The sequence below is a fragment of the Telmatherina bonti genome (assembly GCF_933228915.1).
Source record: "Telmatherina bonti genome assembly, chromosome: 9".
Classification (NCBI taxonomy): Eukaryota; Metazoa; Chordata; class Actinopteri; order Atheriniformes; family Telmatherinidae; genus Telmatherina; species Telmatherina bonti.
Window position 1 is genome coordinate 2,353,198 of NC_136627.1, and position 16,267 is coordinate 2,369,464.

Here is a 16,267-nt window from a genome sequence, read left to right on the forward strand (position 1 = left end):
ACCAGGGTGGAATAAACTAGGGTGGAACAAACCAGTGTGGAACAAACCACTGTGGAATAAACCACTGTGGAACAAACCACTGTGGAACAAACCAGGGTGGAACAAACCAGTGTGGAACAAACCACTGTGGAACAAACCACTGTGGAACAAACCACTGTGGAAAAAACCAGGGTGGAACAAACCACTGTGGAAAAAACCAGGGTGGAACAAACCAGGGTGGAACAAACCAGTGTGGAACAAACCACTTTGGAACAAACCAGTGTGGAAGAAACCAGTGTAGAACAAACCAGTGTGGAACAAACCAGGGTGGAACAAACTAGAGTGGAACAAACCAGGGTGGAACAAACCACTGTGGAACAAACCAGGGTGGAACAAACCACTGTGGAACAAATCACTGTGGAACAAACCACTGTGGAACAAACCAGGGTGGAACAAACCACTGTGGAACAAACCACCGTGGAATAAACCACTGTGCAACAAACCAGGGTGGAACAAACCAGGGTGGAACAAACCAGTGTGGAACAAACTACTGTGTAACAATCCACTGTGGAAAAAACCACTATGGAACAAACCAGTGTGGAACAAACCAGTGTGGAACAAACCACTGTGGAACAAACCAGTGTGGAACAAACCACTGTGGAACAAACCACTGTGGAACAAACTAGAGTGGAACAAACCAGGGTGGAACAACCCACTGTGGAACAAACCACTGTGGAATAAACCACTGTGGAACAAACTAATGTGGAACAAACCACTGTGGAACAAACCAGTATGGAACAAACCACTGTGGAACAAACCAGTGTGGAACAAACCAGTGTGGAACAAACCAGGGTCGAACAAACCAGGGTGGAATAAACCACTGTGGAACAAACCAGTGAGGAACAAACCAGGGTGGAATAAACCAGGGTGGAACAAACCAGTGTGGAACAGACCACTGTGGAATAAACCACTGTGGAACAAACCACTGTGGAACAAACCAGGGTGGAACAAACCACTGTGGAATAAACCACTGTGGAATGAACCAGGGTGGAACAAACCAGGGTGGAACAAACCAGTGTGGAACAAACCACTGTGGAACAAACCAGGGTGGAACAAACCACTGTGAAATAAACCACTGTGGAACAAACCAGGGTGGAACGAACCAGGGTGGAACAAACCAGTGTGGAACAAACCACTGTGGAACAAACCAGGGTGGAACAAACCACTGTGGAATAAACCACTGTGGAACAAACCAGGGTGGAACAAACCAGGGTGGAACAAACCAGTGTGGAACAAACCACTGTGGAACAAACCAGTGTGGAACAAACCAGGGTCGAACAAACCCGTGTGGAATAAACCACTGTGGAACAAACCAGTGAGGAACAAACCAGGGTGGAATAAACCAGGGTGGAACAAACCAGTGTGGAACAAACCACTGTGGAATAAACCACTGTGGAACAAACCACTGTGGAACAAACCAGGGTGGAACAAACCAGGGTGGAATAAACCACTGTGGAACAAACCAGTGAGGAACAAACCAGGGTGGAATAAACCAGGGTGGAACAAACCAGTGTGGAACAAACCACTGTGGAATAAACCACTGTGGAACAAACCACTGTGGAACACACCAGGGTGGAACAAACCACTGTGGAATAAACCACTGTGGAACAAACCAGGGTGGAACAAACCAGTGTGGAACAAACCACTGTTGAACAAACCAGTGTGGAACAAATCACTGTGGAACAAACCAGTGTGGAACAAACCACTGTGGAACAAACCACTGTGGAACAAACCAGGGTGGAAAAAACCAGGGTGGAACAAACCACCGTGGAATAAACCACTGTGGAACAAACCAGGGTGGAAAAAACCAGGGTGGAACAAACCAGTGTGGAACAAACTACTGTGGAACAAACCAGTGTTGAACAAACCACTGTGGAACAAACCAGTGTGGAACAAACCCGTGTGGAACAAACCAGGGTGGAACAAACCAGGGTGGAACAAACCAGGGTGGAACAAACCACTGTGGAACAAACCACTGTGGAACAAACCAGTGTGGAACAAACCAGTGTGGAACAAACCACTGTGGAACAATCCAGTGTGGAACAAACCACTGTGGAACAAGCCAGTGTGGAATAAACCAGGGTGGAACAAACCAGTGTGGAACAAACCACTGTGGAAAAAACAGGGTGGAACAAACTGGTGATGAACAAACAAGTGAGGAACAAACCAGTGAGGAACAAACCAGGGTGGAACAAACCACTGTGGAACAAACCAGGGTGGAACAAACCAGTGTGGAACAAACCAGGGTGGAACAAACCAGTGTGGAACAAACCACTGTGGAACAAACCAGTGTGGAACAAACCAGGGTGGAACAAACCAGTGTGGAACAAACCACTGTGAAACAAACCAGTGTGGAACAAACCAGGGTGGAACAAACCAGGGTGGAACAAACCACTGTCGAACAAACCAGGGTGGAACAAACCAGTGTGGAACAACCCACTGTGGAACAAACCACTGTGGAATAAACCACTGTGGAACAAACTAATGTGGAACAAACCACTGTGGAACAAACCAGTGTGGAACAAACCACTGTGGAACAAACCAGTGTGGAACAAACCAGTGTGGAACAAACCAGGGTCGAACAAACCAGGGTGGAATAAAGCAGTGTGGAACAAACCAGTGAGGAACAAACCAGTGTGGAACAAACCAGGGTCGAACAAACCAGGGTGGAATAAAGCAGTGTGGAACAAACCAGTGAGGAACAAACCAGTGTGGAACAAACCAGGGTGGAACAAACCAGTGTGGAACAAACCAGTGTGGAACAAACCAGTGTGGAACAAACCAGGGTGGAACAAACCACTGTGGAACAAACCACCGTGGAATAAACCACTGTGGAACAAACCAGGGTGGAACAAACCAGTGTGGAACAAACCACTGTGGAATAAACCACTGTGGAACAAACCACTGTGGAACAAACCAGGGTGGAACAAACCACTGTGGAATAAACCACTGTGGAACAAACCAGGGTGGAACAAACCAGGGTGGAACAAACCAGTGTGGAACAAACCACTGTTGAACAAAGCAGTGTGGAACAAATCACTGTGGAACAAACCAGTGTGGAACAAACCACTGTGGAACAAACCAGTGTGGAACAAACCACTGTGGAACAAACTAGAGTGGAACAAACCAGGGTGGAACAACCCACTGTGGAACAAACCACTGTCGAATAAACCACTGTGGAACAAACTAATGTGGAACAAACCACTGTGGAAAAAACCAGTGTGGAACAAACCACTGTGGAACAAACCAGTGTGGAACAAACCAGTGTGGAACAAACCAGGGTCGAACAAACCAGGGTGGAATAAACCACTGTGGAACAAACCACTGTGGAACAAACCAGGGTGGAACAAACCACTGTGGAATAAACCACTGTGGAACAAACCAGGGTGGAACAAACCAGGGTGGAACAAACCAGTGTGGAACAAACCACTGTGGAACAAACCAGGGTGGAACAAACCACTGTGGAATAAACCACTGTGGAACAAACCAGGGTGGAACAAACCAGGGTGGAACAAACCAGTGTGGAACAAACCACTGTGGAAAAAACCAGGGTGGAACAAACCACTGTGGAATAAACCACTGTGGAACAAACCAGGGTGGAACAAACCAGGGTGGAACAAACCAGTGTGGAACAAACCACTGTGGAACAAACCAGTGTGGAACAAACCAGGGTCGAACAAACCCGTGTGGAATAAACCACTGTGGAACAAACCAGTGAGGAACAAACCAGGGTGGAACAAACCAGTGTGGAACAAACCACTGTGGAACAAACCACTGTGGAACAAACCACTGTGGAAAAAACCAGTGTGGAACAAACCACTGTGGAAAAAACCAGGGTGGAACAAACCAGGGTGGAACAAACCAGTGTGGAAAAAACCACTGTGGAACAAACCAGTGTGGAACAAACTACTGTGTAACAATCCACTGTGGAAAAAACCACTATGGAACAAACCAGTGTGGAACAAACCAGTGTGGAACAAACCACTGTGGAACAAACCAGTGTGGAACAAACCACTGTGGAACAAACCACTGTGGAACAAACTAGAGTGGAACAAACCAGGGTGGAACAAACCAGGGTGGAATAAACCACTGTGGAACAAACCAGTGAGGAACAAACCAGGGTGGAATAAACCAGGGTGGAATAAACTAGGGTGGAACAAACCAGTGTGGAACAAACCACTGTGGAATAAACCACTGTGGAACAAACCACTGTGGAACAAACCAGGGTGGAACAAACCAGTGTGGAACAAACCACTGTGGAACAAACCACTGTGGAACAAACCACTGTGGAAAAAACCAGTGTGGAACAAACCACTGTGGAAAAAACCAGGGTGGAACAAACCAGGGTGGAACAAACCAGTGTGGAACAAACCACTTTGGAACAAACCAGTGTGGAAGAAACCAGTGTAGAACAAACCAGTGTGGAACAAACCAGGGTGGAACAAACTAGAGTGGAACAAACCAGGGTGGAACAAACCACTGTGGAACAAACCAGGGTGGAACAAACCACTGTGGAACAAATCACTGTGGAACAAACCACTGTGGAACAAACCAGGGTGGAACAAACCACTGTGGAACAAACCACCGTGGAATAAACCACTGTGCAACAAACCAGGGTGGAACAAACCAGGGTGGAACAAACCAGTGTGGAACAAACTACTGTGTAACAATCCACTGTGGAAAAAACCACTATGGAACAAACCAGTGTGGAACAAACCAGTGTGGAACAAACCACTGTGGAACAAACCAGTGTGGAACAAACCACTGTGGAACAAACCACTGTGGAACAAACTAGAGTGGAACAAACCAGGGTGGAACAACCCACTGTGGAACAAACCACTGTGGAATAAACCACTGTGGAACAAACTAATGTGGAACAAACCACTGTGGAACAAACCAGTATGGAACAAACCACTGTGGAACAAACCAGTGTGGAACAAACCAGTGTGGAACAAACCAGGGTCGAACAAACCAGGGTGGAATAAACCACTGTGGAACAAACCAGTGAGGAACAAACCAGGGTGGAATAAACCAGGGTGGAACAAACCAGTGTGGAACAGACCACTGTGGAATAAACCACTGTGGAACAAACCACTGTGGAACAAACCAGGGTGGAACAAACCACTGTGGAATAAACCACTGTGGAATGAACCAGGGTGGAACAAACCAGGGTGGAACAAACCAGTGTGGAACAAACCACTGTGGAACAAACCAGGGTGGAACAAACCACTGTGAAATAAACCACTGTGGAACAAACCAGGGTGGAACGAACCAGGGTGGAACAAACCAGTGTGGAACAAACCACTGTGGAACAAACCAGGGTGGAACAAACCACTGTGGAATAAACCACTGTGGAACAAACCAGGGTGGAACAAACCAGGGTGGAACAAACCAGTGTGGAACAAACCACTGTGGAACAAACCAGTGTGGAACAAACCAGGGTCGAACAAACCCGTGTGGAATAAACCACTGTGGAACAAACCAGTGAGGAACAAACCAGGGTGGAATAAACCAGGGTGGAACAAACCAGTGTGGAACAAACCACTGTGGAATAAACCACTGTGGAACAAACCACTGTGGAACAAACCAGGGTGGAACAAACCAGGGTGGAATAAACCACTGTGGAACAAACCAGTGAGGAACAAACCAGGGTGGAATAAACCAGGGTGGAACAAACCAGTGTGGAACAAACCACTGTGGAATAAACCACTGTGGAACAAACCACTGTGGAACACACCAGGGTGGAACAAACCACTGTGGAATAAACCACTGTGGAACAAACCAGGGTGGAACAAACCAGTGTGGAACAAACCACTGTTGAACAAACCAGTGTGGAACAAATCACTGTGGAACAAACCAGTGTGGAACAAACCACTGTGGAACAAACCACTGTGGAACAAACCAGGGTGGAAAAAACCAGGGTGGAACAAACCACCGTGGAATAAACCACTGTGGAACAAACCAGGGTGGAAAAAACCAGGGTGGAACAAACCAGTGTGGAACAAACTACTGTGGAACAAACCAGTGTTGAACAAACCACTGTGGAACAAACCAGTGTGGAACAAACCCGTGTGGAACAAACCAGGGTGGAACAAACCAGGGTGGAACAAACCAGGGTGGAACAAACCACTGTGGAACAAACCACTGTGGAACAAACCAGTGTGGAACAAACCAGTGTGGAACAAACCACTGTGGAACAATCCAGTGTGGAACAAACCACTGTGGAACAAGCCAGTGTGGAATAAACCAGGGTGGAACAAACCAGTGTGGAACAAACCACTGTGGAAAAAACAGGGTGGAACAAACTGGTGATGAACAAACAAGTGAGGAACAAACCAGTGAGGAACAAACCAGGGTGGAACAAACCACTGTGGAACAAACCAGGGTGGAACAAACCAGTGTGGAACAAACCAGGGTGGAACAAACCAGTGTGGAACAAACCACTGTGGAACAAACCAGTGTGGAACAAACCAGGGTGGAACAAACCAGTGTGGAACAAACCACTGTGGAACAAACCAGTGTGGAACAAACCAGGGTGGAACAAACCACTGTCGAACAAACCAGGGTGGAACAAACCAGTGTGGAACAACCCACTGTGGAACAAACCACTGTGGAATAAACCACTGTGGAACAAACTAATGTGGAACAAACCACTGTGGAACAAACCAGTGTGGAACAAACCACTGTGGAACAAACCAGTGTGGAACAAACCAGTGTGGAACAAACCAGGGTCGAACAAACCAGGGTGGAATAAAGCAGTGTGGAACAAACCAGTGAGGAACAAACCAGTGTGGAACAAACCAGGGTCGAACAAACCAGGGTGGAATAAAGCAGTGTGGAACAAACCAGTGAGGAACAAACCAGTGTGGAACAAACCAGGGTGGAACAAACCAGTGTGGAACAAACCAGTGTGGAACAAACCAGTGTGGAACAAACCAGGGTGGAACAAACCACTGTGGAACAAACCACCGTGGAATAAACCACTGTGGAACAAACCAGGGTGGAACAAACCAGTGTGGAACAAACCACTGTGGAATAAACCACTGTGGAACAAACCACTGTGGAACAAACCAGGGTGGAACAAACCACTGTGGAATAAACCACTGTGGAACAAACCAGGGTGGAACAAACCAGGGTGGAACAAACCAGTGTGGAACAAACCACTGTTGAACAAAGCAGTGTGGAACAAATCACTGTGGAACAAACCAGTGTGGAACAAACCACTGTGGAACAAACCAGTGTGGAACAAACCACTGTGGAACAAACTAGAGTGGAACAAACCAGGGTGGAACAACCCACTGTGGAACAAACCACTGTCGAATAAACCACTGTGGAACAAACTAATGTGGAACAAACCACTGTGGAAAAAACCAGTGTGGAACAAACCACTGTGGAACAAACCAGTGTGGAACAAACCAGTGTGGAACAAACCAGGGTCGAACAAACCAGGGTGGAATAAACCACTGTGGAACAAACCACTGTGGAACAAACCAGGGTGGAACAAACCACTGTGGAATAAACCACTGTGGAACAAACCAGGGTGGAACAAACCAGGGTGGAACAAACCAGTGTGGAACAAACCACTGTGGAACAAACCAGGGTGGAACAAACCACTGTGGAATAAACCACTGTGGAACAAACCAGGGTGGAACAAACCAGGGTGGAACAAACCAGTGTGGAACAAACCACTGTGGAAAAAACCAGGGTGGAACAAACCACTGTGGAATAAACCACTGTGGAACAAACCAGGGTGGAACAAACCAGGGTGGAACAAACCAGTGTGGAACAAACCACTGTGGAACAAACCAGTGTGGAACAAACCAGGGTCGAACAAACCCGTGTGGAATAAACCACTGTGGAACAAACCAGTGAGGAACAAACCAGGGTGGAACAAACCAGTGTGGAACAAACCACTGTGGAACAAACCACTGTGGAACAAACCACTGTGGAAAAAACCAGTGTGGAACAAACCACTGTGGAAAAAACCAGGGTGGAACAAACCAGGGTGGAACAAACCAGTGTGGAAAAAACCACTGTGGAACAAACCAGTGTGGAAGAAACCAGTGTGGAAGAAACCAGTGTGGAACAAACCAGGGTGGAACAAACTAGAGTGGAACAAACCAGGGTGGAACAAACCAGTGTGGAACAAACCAGGGTGGAACAAACCAGTGTGGAACAAACCACTGTGGAACAAACCACTGTGGAACAAACCACTGTGGAAAAAACCAGTGTGGAACAAACCACTGTGGAAAAAACCAGGGTGGAACAAACCAGGGTGGAACAAACCAGTGTGGAACAAACCACTGTGGAACAAACCAGTGTGGAAGAAACCAGTGTAGAACAAACCAGTGTGGAACAAACCAGGGTGGAACAAACTAGAGTGGAACAAACCAGGGTGGAACGAACCACTGTGGAACAAACCAGGGTGGAACAAACCACTGTGGAACAAATCACTGTGGAACAAACCACTGTGGAACAAACCAGGGTGGAACAAACCACTGTGGAACAAACCACCGTGGAATAAACCACTGTGCAACAAACCAGGGTGGAACAAACCAGGGTGGAACAAACCAGTGTGGAACAAACTACTGTGTAACAATCCACTGTGGAAAAAACCACTATGGAACAAACCAGTGTGGAACAAACCAGTGTGGAACAAACCACTGTGGAACAAACCAGTGTGGAACAAACCACTGTGGAACAAACCACTGTGGAACAAACTAGAGTGGAACAAACCAGGGTGGAACAACCCACTGTGGAACAAACCACTGTGGAATAAACCACTGTGGAACAAACTAATGTGGAACAAACCACTGTGGAACAAACCAGTATGGAACAAACCACTGTGGAACAAACCAGTGTGGAACAAACCAGTGTGGAACAAACCAGGGTCGAACAAACCAGGATGGAATAAACCACTGTGGACCAAACCAGTGAGGAACAAACCAGGGTGGAATAAACCAGGGTGGAACAAACCAGTGTGGAACAGACCACTGTGGAATAAACCACTGTGGAACAAACCACTGTGGAACAAACCAGGGTGGAACAAACCACTGTGGAATAAACCACTGTGGAATAAACCAGGGTGGAACAAACCAGGGTGGAACAAACCAGTGTGGAACAAACCACTGTGGAACAAACCAGGGTGGAACAAACCACTGTGAAATAAACCACTGTGGAACAAACCAGGGTGGAACAAACCAGGGTGGAACAAACCAGTGTGGAACAAACCACTGTGGAACAAACCAGGGTGGAACAAACCACTGTGGAATAAACCACTGTGGAACAAACCAGGGTTGAACAAACCAGGGTGGAACAAACCAGTGTGGAACAAACCACTGTGGAACAAACCAGTGTGGAACAAACCAGGGTCGAACAAACCCGTGTGGAATAAACCACTGTGGAACAAACCAGTGAGGAACAAACCAGGGTGGAATAAACCAGGGTGGAACAAACCAGTGTGGAACAAACCACTGTGGAATAAACCACTGTGGAACAAACCACTGTGGAACAAACCAGGGTGGAACAAACCAGGGTGGAATAAACCACTGTGGAACAAACCAGTGAGGAACAAACCAGGGTGGAATAAACCAGGGTTGAACAAACCAGTGTGGAACAAACCACTGTGGAATAAACCACTGTGGAACAAACCACTGTGGAACACACCAGGGTGGAACAAACCACTGTGGAATAAACCACTGTGGAACAAACCAGGGTGGAACAAACCAGTGTGGAACAAACCACTGTTGAACAAACCAGTGTGGAACAAATCACTGTGGAACAAACCAGTGTGGAACAAACCACTGTGGAACAAACCACTGTGGAACAAACCAGGGTGGAAAAAACCAGGGTGGAACAAACCACCGTGGAATAAACCACTGTGGAACAAACCAGGGTGGAAAAAACCAGGGTGGAACAAACCAGTGTGGAACAAACTACTGTGGAACAAACCAGTGTTGAACAAACCACTGTGGAACAAACCAGTGTGGAACAAACCCGTGTGGAACAAACCAGGGTGGAACAAACCAGGGTGGAACAAACCACTGTGGAACAAACCAGGGTGGAACAAACCAGTGTGGAACAAACCAGTGTGGAACAAACCACTGTGGAACAATCCAGTGTGGAACAAACCACTGTGGAACAAGCCAGTGTGGAATAAACCAGGGTGGAACAAACCAGTGTGGAACAAACCACTGTGGAAAAAACAGGGTGGAACAAACTGGTGATGAACAAGCAAGTGAGGAACAAACCAGTGAGGAACAAACCAGGGTGGAACAAACCACTGTGGAACAAACCAGGGTGGAACAAACCAGTGTGGAACAAACCAGGGTGGAACAAACCAGTGTGGAACAAACCACTGTGGAACAAACCAGTGTGGAACAAACCAGGGTGGAACAAACCAGTGTGGAACAAACCACTGTGGAACAAACCAGTGTGGAACAAACCAGGGTGGAACAAACCAGGGTGGAACAAACCACTGTCGAACAAACCAGGGTGGAACAAACCAGTGTGGAACAACCCACTGTGGAACAAACCACTGTGGAATAAACCACTGTGGAACAAACTAATGTGGAACAAACCACTGTGGAACAAACCAGTGTGGAACAAACCACTGTGGAACAAACCAGTGTGGAACAAACCAGTGTGGAACAAACCAGGGTCGAACAAACCAGGGTGGAATAAAGCAGTGTGGAACAAACCAGTGAGGAACAAACCAGTGTGGAACAAACCAGGGTCGAACAAACCAGGGTGGAATAAAGCAGTGTGGAACAAACCAGTGAGGAACAAACCAGTGTGGAACAAACCAGGGTGGAACAAACCAGTGTGGAACAAACCAGTGTGGAACAAACCAGTGTGGAACAAACCAGGGTGGAACAAACCACTGTGGAACAAACCACCGTGGAATAAACCACTGTGGAACAAACCAGGGTGGAACAAACCAGTGTGGAACAAACCACTGTGGAATAAACCACTGTGGAACAAACCACTGTGGAACAAACCAGGGTGGAACAAACCACTGTGGAATAAACCACTGTGGAACAAACCAGGGTGGAACAACCCAGGGTGGAACAAACCAGTGTGGAACAAACCACTGTTGAACAAAGCAGTGTGGAACAAATCACTGTGGAACAAACCAGTGTGGAACAAACCACTGTGGAACAAACCACTGTGGAACAAACCAGGGTGGAACAAACCACTGTGGAACAAACCACCGTGGAACAAACCACTGTGGAACAAACCAGGGTGGAAAAAACCAGGGTGGAACAAACCAGTGTGGAACAAACTACTGTGGAACAAACCAGTGTGGAACAAACCACTGTGGAACAAACCAGTGTGGAACAAACCTGTGTGGAACAAACCAGGGTGGAACAAACCAGGGTGGAACAAACCACTGTGGAACAAACCAGGGTGGAACAAACCAGTGTGGAACAAACCAGGGTGGAACAAACCAGTGTGGAACAAACCAGTGTGGAACAAACCACTGTGGAACAAACCAGTGTGGAACAAACCACTGTGGAACAAGCCAGTGTGGAATAAACCAGGGTGGAACAAACTAGTGTGGAACAAACCACTGTGGAAAAAACAGGGTGGAACAAACTGGTGATGAACAAACAACTGTGGAACAAACCAGTGAGGAACAAACCAGGGTGGAACAAACCACTGTGGAACAAACCAGTGTGGAACAAACCACTGTGGAACAAACCAGTGTGGAACAAACCACTGTGGAACAAACCAGTGTGGAACAAACCACTGTGGAAAAAACAGGGTGGAACAAACTGGTGATGAACAAACAAGTGAGGAACAAACCAGTGAGGAACAAACCAGGGTGGAACAAACCACTGTGGAACAAACCAGGGTGGAACAAACCACTGTGGAACAAACCAGTGTGGAACAAACCAGTGTGGAACAAACCAGGGTGGAACAAACCAGTGTGGAACAAACCACTGTGGAACAAACCACTGTGGAACAAACCAGTGTGGAACAAACCAGGGTGGAACAAACCAGTGTGGAACAAACCACTGTGGAACAAACCAGTGTGGAACAAACCAGTGTGGAACAAACCAGGGTGGAACAAACCAGGGTGGAACAAACCAGTGTCGAACAAACCAGTGTGGAACAAACCAGGGTGGAACAAACCAGGGTGGAACAAACCAGTATGGAACAAACCAGTGTGGAACAAACCAGGGTGGAACAAACCAGTATGGAACAAACCAGTATGGAACAAACCAGTGTGGAACAAACCAGGGTGGAACAAACCAGTATGGAACAAACCAGTATGGAACAAACCACTGTGGAACAAGCCAGTGTGGAATAAACCAGGGTGGAACAAACTAGTGTGGAACAAACCACTGTGGAAAAAACAGGGTGGAACAAACTGGTGATGAACAAACAACTGTGGAACAAACCAGTGAGGAACAAACCAGGGTGGAACAAACCACTGTGGAACAAACCAGGGTGGAACAAACCACTGTGGAACAAACCAGTGTGGAACAAACCACTGTGGAACAAACCAGTGTGGAACAAACCACTGTGGAAAAAACAGGGTGGAACAAACTGGTGATGAACAAACAAGTGAGGAACAAACCAGTGAGGAACAAACCAGGGTGGAACAAACCACTGTGGAACAAACCAGGGTGGAACAAACCACTGTGGAACAAACCAGTGTGGAACAAACCAGTGTGGAACAAACCAGGGTGGAACAAACCAGTGTGGAACAAACCACTGTGGAACAAACCACTGTGGAACAAACCAGTGTGGAACAAACCAGGGTGGAACAAACCAGTGTGGAACAAACCACTGTGGAACAAACCAGTGTGGAACAAACCAGTGTGGAACAAACCAGGGTGGAACAAACCAGGGTGGAACAAACCAGTGTCGAACAAACCAGTGTGGAACAAACCAGGGTGGAACAAACCAGGGTGGAACAAACCAGTATGGAACAAACCAGTGTGGAACAAACCAGGGTGGAACAAACCAGTATGGAACAAACCAGTATGGAACAAACCAGTATGGAACAAACCAGTGTGGAACAAACCAGGGTGGAACAAACCAGTGTGGAACAAACCAGGGTTCTGCAGAGGAATGGACCGCAAACAGTCCAGTTCTGCAGGAGAGACGCCTCCACACCAGCCTGAACCTGCTAATGCAGACTGGAAGCTGGCCTTCTGCTCTGATGAGCCGAGGAAGAACACACACACACACACACAAACACACACACACACACACGCACACACACACACACACACACTGAGTCCTTGTCTGCTTTGTGTTTTGATGGAACAAAGCCCTGAAAGATGTAACTATCTGGAATCTCAAACTGCAGTGTGTGTGTGTGTGTGTGTTACATGAAGCGTGTGCTGCTTGTGTGTTTCAGCTGTTTGCAGTGGCGAGATGACGGACTCGGCTGGAGTGGTTCTTTCTCCTAACTGGCCTGAGGCCTACGATAAGGGGCAGGACTGTATCTGGGGAATCCACGCTCAGGAGGACCGGAGGCTCATGCTGGACATCCAGGTGTAAGTCTGACTGTAAACCGCTTCACTTCGGCCACGCCCACCAGCTGCTGGCGATGTGTGTTTCCATGACTTGATGCGGTCAGTGTGTGAATGAAATGTGTGAGTGTGTCACACAGAGAAAGGTTAATTAGGTGCAGCGGAGAAAACTAATTATATCAGAGAGGATGTGTTTGGGGGCCGTACCCTCCCACCCCCCACCTCCACGCTGTAATGGCTGCTGTGTGGAGTAAAGTGGAGAGTGTACAGCATGGAAATGTGTGTTTCCTGTGATTGCGGTGCCAAGGTGCCGACATGGAGCGGCACAGCCACCGTGTTACAGCCTGATAAGTCAGTCAGCCGTAGAAAATCATTTCCACTTGCAGCAAATCAAGCAGCTCTCTTAGTGGACATGGAGGATGCACCTCAAGCTGTGTGTTCTCCCTCCAAGCAGCACCTGGGCCGTGTTGGACTTTCTGAAGCATTGATTAATGAGTCCTCCGATTTGTGCCAACATAATGGCTCCTGTTCATGCAGAGATTAAGAGAGAAAAGTTTACTTGTGGGACTGTGGGACAATATGTAGAAGGATTCTCTGGTTGTCACTGAGAGTAACGTGGTCTTCCTGTAGGACGAGATGACTTCTACTCATTCTACTGTGTTCCAGGTGACTTTACGCTGATACAAATCTTAATTCCAGCATTTCTCACACACGTGTCAGATTTCTGTAGACACCAGGATCATGATAAACTTAATCTAATTTGGGAAGGTGGCTTCAGACAGGAGGCAGGAAAAGAGATGTAAGTCATCAGTGAGAAAATTCCCAGACGTTTCCCAGCAGAGTGAAGTACAGGACACGTCCCTGATCAGTGTGTGACGTCGTGAGGAGAAAACTATCCGACCTGCTGCATCCGGCAGCTGCTCCATCGCTCCTGCACACTGCTCAGGGAGTTTGCTGGTACATTTCTCAGATGATGCTTCCCACCATCTGCTGCTGGAGCTCATTGAGGTGCAACTTGCTGATGACTCCTACAGCTGACCTTAAAGAATTTAACTTTCTATAGAAAAGCAAAACTAATCCATAGATTAACCATAAAACATTTAATTATTAATAAATATGTCATTAAAACAGGAAATATTTACATTAAATAATCAATACATTCAATTCAACTTTATTTATATAGCGTCAAATCACGGCAATGCCATCTCAAGACGCTTTACAGTCAGAGGGGAAAACATAATGAAGGCCAATTCATAACAGCCTATATAAGGAAACCAACAGATTGAGTTGAGTCCAACTCAATCTCCCATCCTGAGCAAGCACACTGGCGACAGTGGGAAGGAAAAAACTCCCTTTTAACAGGAAGGAAACCTCCAGCAGAACCCGGCTCAGGACAGGCAGCCATCTGCCTCTGCTGTGTGGGGGGAAGAGGACAGAAAGACAACAGACAACAGGAACTGCTACTCCCGGCCAGGGAGACCTGCTGAGACAGGAGACATACATGTTAAAGATGCAACACTGTTATTGGGGGGGGGGGGGGGGGGGGGGGGGATAAGAGAGAAAGAAGCTCAGTGTATCAGAAATATATCAACTTGTAATGACCAAAAGATATATTTATTTTTAATTGGAAATAGAATAAAAAATTGTATTATATCTGTAATTAAATGAAAAGCTTTTAAGTAGTTGAAATATCATATAACTTAATGTATAATGTGACAGTCGTGTGACGGACTGGTGACCAGGCTGCCCAGTCGTCACTGGGACAGATCCAGCTTGCTGCGACCTTGAACTGGACGAAAAGGGATGAAGAGAACTTAGAAACAGGAAAACATTTTTTAAATTCCAGCTTACTGGATAAGATTTTTACAGTTAACTGGTGAAGAAGCCAAACTACAAAGCTGCAAAGCTACAAAACTACAAAACTACAAAACTACAAAGCTACAAAGCTACAAAACTACAAAGCTACAAAGCTACAAAACTACAAATCTATAAAGCTACAAAGCTACAAAACTACAAAGCTACAAAGCTACAAAACTACAAAACTACATAAATACAAAGCTACAAAGCTACAAAACTACAAAGCTACAAAGCTACAAAACTACAAAGCTACAAAACTACAAAACTACAAAGCTACAAAACTACAAAGCTACAAAGATACAAAGCTACAAAGCTACAAAACTACAAAGCTACAAAGCTACAAAACTACAAAGCTACAAAACTACAAAGCTACAAAGATACAAAGCTACAAAGCTACAAAGCTACAAAACTACAAAGCTACAAAACTACAAAGCTACAAAGCTACAAAGCTACAAAACTACAAAGCTACAAAGCTACAAAACTACAAAGCTACAAAGCTACAAAGCTACAAAGCTACAAAGCTATAAAGCTACAAAACTACAAAGCTACAAAACTACAAAGCTACAAAGCTACAAAGATACAAAACTACAAAGCTACAAAGCTACAAAGATACAAAGCTACAAAACTACAAAGCTACAAAACTACAAAACTACAAAGCTACAAAACTACAAAACTACAAAGCTACAAAGCTACAAAACTACAAAGCTACAAAGCTACAAAGATACAAAGCTACAAAACTACAAAGCTACAAAACTACAAAACTACAAAGCTACAAAACTACAAAGCTACAAAGCTACAAAACTACAAAGCTACAAAACTACAAAGCTACAAAACTACAAAGCTACAAAGCTACAAAACTACAAAGCTACAAAGCTACAAAG

General features: G+C 46.2%; 1 protein-coding gene across 1 annotated transcript in view; it reads left to right on the forward strand.

The window, feature by feature from the left end:
• sez6b (seizure related 6 homolog b) overlaps nt 1-16,267 on the forward strand; it is a gene marked incomplete at both ends in the record, with an annotated part of 290,853 nt that overhangs the window by 256,223 nt on the left and 18,363 nt on the right. The window contains one exon of the mRNA XM_079246643.1: nt 13,415-13,553. Coding sequence (XP_079102769.1) covers nt 13,415-13,553 — 139 coding nt within the window. The remainder of the gene's footprint in view (nt 1-13,414; nt 13,554-16,267) is intronic.